Source organism: Tachysurus fulvidraco, chromosome 2, assembly GCF_022655615.1.
Source record: "Tachysurus fulvidraco isolate hzauxx_2018 chromosome 2, HZAU_PFXX_2.0, whole genome shotgun sequence".
NCBI classification, from domain to species: domain Eukaryota; kingdom Metazoa; phylum Chordata; class Actinopteri; order Siluriformes; family Bagridae; genus Tachysurus; species Tachysurus fulvidraco.
In genome coordinates, this window is record NC_062519.1 from 13,724,862 (window position 1) to 13,733,825 (window position 8,964).

The 8,964-nt window shown below is 37.6% G+C and overlaps 1 protein-coding gene across 1 annotated transcript; it reads left to right on the top strand.

Annotated features, from left to right (window-relative positions):
- The first annotated feature begins 4,287 nt into the window (after positions 1-4,287).
- Positions 4,288-8,603, top strand: lhfpl5a (LHFPL tetraspan subfamily member 5a). Its single transcript, XM_027176451.2, has 3 exons — positions 4,288-4,829; positions 7,475-7,714; positions 8,381-8,603. The coding sequence occupies exons 1-3, from the start codon at positions 4,418-4,420 to the stop codon at positions 8,389-8,391; spliced, it is 663 nt and encodes a 220-aa protein (XP_027032252.1). The 5' UTR covers positions 4,288-4,417; the 3' UTR covers positions 8,392-8,603.
- Positions 8,604-8,964: the final 361 nt, after the last annotated feature.

Consider the following 8,964-nt stretch of genomic DNA (forward strand, 5'->3'; position numbering starts at 1 on the left):
AAAAGCCCTGGATCATTCATAATGTCCCCAATGTGGGTCAATCTTCACAAACAGCATGTCTTCCTACCTCAGGCAAAAGACATCACAAGATGAGCATCTGCTTCTCACAGAGGGCAAAATAGTTTAAATCTAAATCTAGGTCTATAAATATCTCCAGTGCAAACAATTCGAGTTTGTTCTTGAGTAGTCAGTGAATACAGATTAAAGAACAAATGGACTGAATTACAATTAGCTTTTACTAAAATGCACATTTTTAGTACACTTCTCATTCTAGTATATTAATGGAACTTGGTGACGGAAGAAAAAGCCACCGGAGGACTGACACTCTATTCTGTGCATGAAAATTGAATTGCTGCTTAACAGTAACCTGATTATGGGCCTTGTCTCAGTTACTGTATGAAACGTGTGTGCAGAATTTGACCATCTAACAAATTTAAGTGTCTAATACACTTACTAGTTTGACAGATTATCATATTATGTTCCATCAGTTATAGTAGAAACTGGGTCACTGGGACACACTTGGAGAAAATTTGATCCTGACGTTGATGTTATGGTTAGCAATTTAAACGGAAAAGAAGAATTGGCAGAAAAGTCCCTAGACACATGTTTATTACACAAGAGGCTGGTAGATGAACCTCTGGTCCCCATGATAATAATTAAACTTCTACACTTCACGAGCGAGGCAGAATACAGTCAAAAAAATTTGTCTGACTTTATACAAATGCTGCAAGAATGACAAGGATACACAAGGGAAGAGAAGAGGTGAAGGAGGACCTAATTAGAACAGCAGGACTTCTGTCTGGTCTTATGTGTTCTGTATCGATTTAGACTTATCTCAGTCTCACTGGTTTTTCTCACTGGATGGATGGATGGATGGATGGATGGATGGATGGATTGGTGGATGGATTTGATTGATTGATTTCTGCTTCCTTAAAACATCTAATCATGGGTGTCTGGAAAGAGCCAGTGTGTATGCAGTTATTTTATATAACCAAGAAGAAGCCATACCTGAGTCTACTCAAAAACCAAGATCATCTGATCAAACAGGTGAAATCAGGTGTGGCCCCGGGTTGAATGGAATGAAAACCCGCATGCACACACACACACACACACACACACACACACACACACACACACACACACACACACACACACACACACACACACACACACACACACACACGTCGTCCAGTTGCAGAAAACACTGGACACTCCTGATCTGATGATTATTTGAGTAATGCACACACAATGTCTCATAGCTGAAGCTTTGGAGTCAAGCTTGACTCGATAGTGACTTGGAATGTCTTGGAGCTGTGATGTAGCAACACTACCCACTGCAGTGCTATGCTGCCTGGTCAGCCAGTCCTTAATTAAACTTGTTTTTTAGTTCTGAAATGTTTTGGAGGAACACTTTAAAGAACGCTTCTATATACGCTTTAAAGACAGGTCTCCAATACTAACATGCTAACGTGTTATGTGACTCTTAACATATTCATATTGTGCTGCTTTTCCATTTAGTGATTAATGCACAATCCTAAATGACATTTTGTACGTCAATTAGGCAAAACAGCACGATATCTCCGAGAGCAGATGGCAATTTCCGTCAATCACTTGACCCTGGTGTGCACAAAGGCAGCAGGACAGTTGAATTGAGCAGTTGAGAGCCTCATTGATTTCTTCAGGCACATTGTATTGTTCCTCTTGTCACACTGCCATCCATTCATACATTTTAATCATGAATTATTAAAGAATTAGGCATAGCTGGGCAGGTGATGGTGGCAACTCTTGTGGCATGATTTGCCTCGAAATGTCAATCATTGCTTCTTTCTTTTCCTCATAATGGTACCGGCTCCACCCGTTGATTAATCTGACAACATCATTCTTTACAATCGGAAATAAATGATTATGGATGGATGTAATGTAATTACACCATACAACTGTCTAAGCCCAATGCGCCAACAGTCCACTGGTCTGTGTTAACAAGACGGATGCATAATAGGCAGCTGCACCCTTGTCCTCTAAATGATTACTGAAATAGTACTTGGTATTATTATTGGACTATGAGTCAAAGAGGAGGGGAAAAATGTGTCTTGCTAGTATAACATTACAGCGCCCCCTAGTGTCTAAATACCGCCATCATGAACCCAAAAATGTGACACATTTGTTTTCTGTATTTTGTCAGGTTTTACATGTATTTTCACATTCTTAAAAGTCATTAAACATTTCACTATACTATATACTATACTATACTATAATATACTATACTACTTTCTAAGTAAAGATAAGCGATGAGAAAAGGCTGAGATTTTATTCTTTATGGTTGTGTACAGCACATCTGCAGATTTATATAAATACAGTGATGCTTGTACTTTAAAAAAGTAAAAAAAATATATATATATTAATATATTTCTTAAATATGCCTAATGCCCTATACCAAGATAAGTCCATGTCCAAGACCAAAAGTGAACTGTACATCCCTACCAAGGGGATTATTTCGAGTCAAGAGGTTGCAGAGCTATTACTGGGGTTTACAGTGAGATGACTGACAAACAATAAGGGCCTTGCATGATATAAGTACACTGATTATGGAGCCATGGAAAAGGAACAAGACACCAGTACTCCGCTGAATGGATAAAACAGGTGGTATATTCCTATCATGAATTAATCATATCTCTATCTCCAGGAACACAAAGGACCTTCAATGCAAGTAGTTAAACACTGTTGTGCTCTACTGCTATTTGTGCTATTTGTACAGATCACCTGCCTGGAGGTGTGAATTAAAAATGTGAGGCACAGCACAGTGAGGAAAGAGCTTAATCACATCTTACACTGAGTTGATAGACATACTAATTTCTAGCACCTAGCATCTTTCTAAAGGGGCTGTTCAGGGCTTCAAAAACAATAATACACTCCAGTAACTTGCAAAATATATATATTGAACATGAGATGGTCTTTTACATATATTTTTAATTCAAAAATCTATTCACTGAATATTTAAAGCTCATGCAAAATATGATAAGAATATGAATATATGCATCCTCTATATAATGGGAAAAGTAAATATAAAATGCATGTCTGTGTTAGATAACTAATAGATCATATATAGAGCATCAGAAAAGTGTTGAGGAGGAAAAAAATTCCATATACTCAATAAAAATGTCCAAGATTATGCGAAATCACCAAACTGAATCCCACATACATCACCACTTCTTTTGCATTTTTATGTAATAATGTATAATAATATTTGACACTACCACTAGTAGATCATGTGTAGCACTAAATGTTGATCATCATAAAGCACTTTGTATTTTTTGCTGACTATTGACCCATTTATACTCACTCACATTCAGTTACCATTTATCCCGCTCAGGATCATGGTGGATTTGGGATTTCCTTCTGGATGGAAAGCCTAGTCCACTGCAGAGCACCATGCATACACATCCTAGCAAGTCTACCGCACCGGAGAACACAAGGAAAACACGCACACAAGCTGGAAACAGACAGTAACCTGAACTCAGGGTCAAACAGAAACCCCTGGATAATATTACTCATCATGCCACCACACTGGTAAATTATTTACAGATTTATGACATTTGACTGATTTTTATCAGTTTTTAAATTTAAGTTAAAATTTTAATTTAAATTTTTGAATAATCCTATAAACAAATGTTCTAAATGTTAGCTTAATTAAGTTTTTATCATATTAGCTGCACACATGCATGGTATTCCCTCAAAAAATAACTGGGTACATAACTTGAAATCATTCACCTGTGTTGTGGAGACCTCAAGAGTACATCATTTATGACATTTTGGGTGTTTCTCTTACCTAGAAAGGTGTATGAAGTAAATTTTTAAAGCTAATTAAGTACAAGACTAGAATTATGTATAGTGAATTGTTTTAAATGTATCCAAAGATGATGATACAGCAGCAAGAAGATGCTGAGGTGTTGTGTTTGCAGTATTTCTGCACACGCAATATTGTTTCAACATACAGTATTTACACTGGTGCTGTTTTTGTGTAATGTCTTGTATTTTTTGTTTGCACAGTCTTTTGGTCTTGTCCTGCATTGTTTGCACCAGGTCACACAGATGCATTTATGTATCTAGGACTAACTTACTAAATCCTTATACAGTAGCTCTGTCTTTGTTTTATGTAGCCCCATGATCCTGGAGAAACGTTGCCCCATTTCATTGTGTACTGAAACAGCTATATAGGGTTGAAATGACAATAAAAGCTGCTTGACTTGTTTAGTAAGTACTGCCGGTGAAGACACGCCCACTTTTGACTTTCATTGGTCAAGTATAAACCGATCATCTGACCACTCCTTGAGTTTGCTCAAGTAGCTGAACTTTTGAGTCCAACCCTAAATAAACCGGGTGATTTTAGGGTACGCAGAACATTTTATCCTTCGCAGCGATGAGTAAATTAATCCCAGCTCAAGAAGCGGCCAAGATTTACCACACTAACTATGTAAGAAACGCCAGAGCCATCGGCGTACTCTGGATCATCTTCACCATCTGCTTTGCCATAATTACTATGGTGGTGTTCATTCAGCCTTACTGGATCGGGGACAGTGTGGACACCCCGCAATCTGGATACTTCGGTCTTTTCCATTACTGTATCGGAAACCCCATTACAGGGGAGCTGGTGTGTAAAGGAAGTGCTCTGGATTTCGGATCCATTCCCTCTGGAGCTTTTAAAACAGCTATGTTCTTCGTAGGGATTTCATTCCTGCTGGTTGTGGGCACCATCGGTTGCTTCAGCCTCTTTTTCTTCTGTAACGCCGGCAGTGTGTATAAGATCTGTGCGTGGATGCAGCTCGCAGCCGGTATATATCATAATTCTATTGATAATAATACCTTACATTTAAGTCTTTAAATACGTGATCACAAGGAAGTGTTTCCTTTACTGTAAAACAAATTCCACAGACTTCAGTGCAGATTTATTTGAAAAAATACCTTCTTTTTTAATTCCTGAACTTTCCACCAGAATACATTAGGTTAACTTTATTTACTGGTGTATTCCTCTCTGAGTGACTGAAGTTTAAATTAAACTTATTCCTCTGAAGTGACTAGTAATAATAGCTGATCTCAATTCATAAATATTATACATAACTTCAATTAACGTTAGATTGTGATTGACAATGGAACTACACTCCTTCGACTTTCCTTCTCCTGACCTTTCTCTGGGAAGTGCAAACTTTGTACCTTTAATAAGCTTTCAGGGCTTTAAAAGAGTACAGTCATCATCCAAATGTGTACCTAAAAGTATATTTAAAGGTAAAACATACATATTAAGACTAGCAACAAGGAAAAGTCATTTGATTTTGCCCATATAACTAATTTACTCATGGAAGTAATTTGATACTGTAACAGATCTCACGACCAGAGACAGAAGATTTGTGAGTGTTTAGCTCTGTACTTAGACTCAAACGAAAGTCAGTCTGTGTACACATCTGTCAAATGTATAAATATGAACGTAAACCTGAGAACCTTTTTCCATAACACATTCAGCACCACGGCCAGTTCCATCAGTTCCTACAGTATAGCAGGAGAGCTGTCTTTACCTTGACAATTGTATATAGGTTCTGTCTTATTCCAGGGCCTAGCAGTGGCTTTCTGACCGTTGTGGGTTTTTAACTCACAATATGCTACCACTGCAACAACGCAAACAATACAAATAATAACAGATAACAAAAAAAAAAACATACTGTTCGTAAACTTGGAATGTTAACAATGCTTTAAGACATTGCATAATGGATTAAACTCTGTAAATATTTACACTGTGGCATGATGTCCTGTTGTTAATTACTGCCTTATAGGTCCAGGGTTTGCTTTCACTGTAGTTTGGATTATAGTATTTATGGTATTTTGTACATATCCCTTGTGTCTGTATGAGTTTCCTCTAGGTTCCCAATTTATTTCCACCTCCCAAAACATGTCAGTAGGTGGATTGTCTACTCTAGGTGTGATTGAGTACGTGAACGCGTGTGCTTGGTGTTTTGAGATAGATTCATGGGCGTAAAGATCAGAAATACTGAAACACCCCTCAAACAGCAGCTGACATATAAAAGATCTGTAACATTCCTGAATATGCCACTACACCCTATCCCCTTTAAGGAACCAGAGTAAGTGAAAGTAAGAGCACTCTGAAAACTAACACCAACGCCGAGCCTGTGCCAGCTGTCCTGCTAGATAGATATTGTATGACACTAAATAATAGATATCAATTTAGCTCCCTACAGTGAAAGCAGGCCTGGCCAGAGTTGCCTGGCAACAGTTTTTCATATTTATTGCCTTCTTGTTGCATATTTCATTGCTTCTTGTCAGGTGAAGGCATAATGTTCCACTTGGTGGAACAATAAAGACAATCTGTTTAAGTAATAATTCATCACTATAATAATGTGATAGAATGAAGCAAAGTGTTTTTATGTATTAGCTGGGCACATTTTATGCTGAGCTGTTATTATGTTGACAGGTTTATGTGCTAGAGGTCCGTTTCTTCATCCTTTTATGTCTGCTTGTGCCCATTTTTAAGGTTTATCTTAGAACCAATTCAGATTGAGGTGGAAGGCAGAAAGACTTGAATCGAGACAGAGATTTATCACAGGCATCATAACATGTTCCATTTTCTATGTAGTCCTTTCACTTGTATATATAAACTGGGTTTTACAGGAAACCACCAGGTGCTAGAAGTGTTGTTTGTCTGTTGTAGAAATGTTTGCATGTATACTTTTACTGTTCCTATTGTAAGAAAAAATGTTGCCTTCAACAGTTTATATAAGAAAGTCAAAAACATGTTTACATTTTTAAGGCACATCCACCTGTGGCTTAATTAATTTCTATGCATCATTACAATTTAAAGTATTAGATCTGACATTTCCCTGTACTATTTGGTCATCTTTTTTTTTTACTATTTGGCCAAATAATTGCCATTTTAGACAGTTGTTCATGAATAGTATATAATAAATATAGTTGATGAACCATAAGAAGTCACAGATATATTAATATATTTTATTTCACATTACTGAACTCAATTCACCTTGACAGAAATTGAGTTGGGACGAGAGCATCGGCCTGCTGTTAGTTAATAACCCAACTGTCAATCACTCCAGGTTCATGTCAGTGCCTATTTTGAGTCATAGCTCATAACTGCATGGAGAATATATGCAAAACACCAACCAAGACAGTAATCAGAGGCCAAACCCCAGAATGAAATCACAGACCTGTGACACACCAGCATCAATTTGTATGTGGGTCTGACAAACCCTGCAGTTTATCCCAGAGGCAAGAGGAACTATTGGATGGCATCAGAGATGAACAGAAAGTCACCATACACCGTACACTGTATTCTGTCGCTCTGAATAAAACTATTTCCAAATGAATACATGTAAAATTACAATATGTGGCACATTTATGTGTGAAGGCTTCTAAATCTAGGACGCAGTGATCAGTCTGTTTTTCTATCATGTAGCTACCTGTATGGTCATAGGCTGTATGATATATCCTGATGGCTGGGATTCGGAGGAGGTGAAGCGCATGTGTGGCCAGCGGACAGATAAGTACACCCTTGGGAACTGCACGGTACGCTGGGCTTACATCCTGGCCATCATCAGCATCATGGACTCCCTTGTCCTCGCCTTCCTTGCCTTTGTACTCGGAAACCGACAGGACAAACTGCTGCCCGAGGACTTCCAGGTGGGAGAGAACACAGGTATGGAGGAAGGCTATTTCTATACACACACTCAGGAGGGGAAAAAGATATCTGAAAGTGAAACTTTTTTAAATCATTGACAAGATGTTCCATATTTATTGTTGATTAATTTTCTAAAACAGTAGCTCTCACAGTTCTATAGTAACACTTGTACACCAAATGATCCACAGATTAAAGAGTTATTTGTATAAAGAGATATTTGTTTCACAGGCATTCCACAATAGACATAACTATAAATGAATAAAAAAAGTAATGAGCTATTCTTGTACTGTAATGTATATTTTACCCAATAAAGAGACAAGGACAAGCTTTTATAAAAATCAGTGTGAGAAACAAGGTCTGTATTGTATTTTACTGCTGTATTCGAAAGTAGGTTTGAAGCCTCCCACGATTTTTACTCTTATTTTCTAAGAAGTAAGGTCAGGACAGAGACAGCAGGCTTCACTTCGAAACACATTTGAGTGCATCTTGTTTCTAAGCAACGCAATATTAAAATAGATAGTTGGGTAACTTTTGTTTCTTCTCTCGAGTCATTCGAGTCCCAGGAGACAGCAGTGTGTAGAAAACACGAGTGCTGAGGTTCACGGTCTTGGTGACGTACATGTAGACTTTTTATGCGGTCCGTGAGATTGTGAGGTTGATACACAACTGTCTCTTTCATTTCAGAAGGAGCATGAAGCCTCCGAATTCCTCGTCTATTCACGGGTCTCCGTAAGCCAAATCACGTTCCACCATTTTCCATCTATGGATCTTCTACATCTGGAGTTTCTTCTTCTGCTATGAAAGGAAGGACTTTTAATATTGATAACATACTAATTTTGTACTGTAGAGTCTATAGTCTTTATCTGATTTATAAATGTACCGCATTTTTTTATTTAAAAAAAAAACACCACACTTATCTTGTAATACAAAAAAAATGCTACAGTTATCAAATAAAAAAATCCAACAATTTTAATGGAATCATTCAGACATCAGGGTTCAGAAGAACTTGCTTTTTTACAGATAAAATCTTTTATGCTTTGTATATTTGTTAGTTTTTAACTCTCTAGGATTCTCTTAGAAGTGTACACATTTTACCATTTGTATGTGGGTCATCGAAATGATCTGGTATATTTCCAGTCGTCGATCATCAAGTATCAGTGTCCAGGTTAGCGTCAGATTTTTGTTCTAAGCTGCTGTAGCACAGTTGCCTTAAGATTTGATGTGTGATGTGCGTTAGGAGACTCTTTTCATCTCACCAAGGTTGAATA

What these genes read in the sequence shown, in the direction of transcription:
- lhfpl5a (XM_027176451.2), top strand. Translation starts at nt 4,418, where the DNA reads ATGAGTAAATTAATCCCAGCTCAAGAAGCGGCCAAGATTTACCACACT. An exon ending in GTGGATGCAGCTCGCAGCCG is followed by an intron (nt 4,830 to 7,474) that starts GTATATATCATA and finishes TCTATCATGTAG; the next exon opens with CTACCTGTATGGTCATAGGC.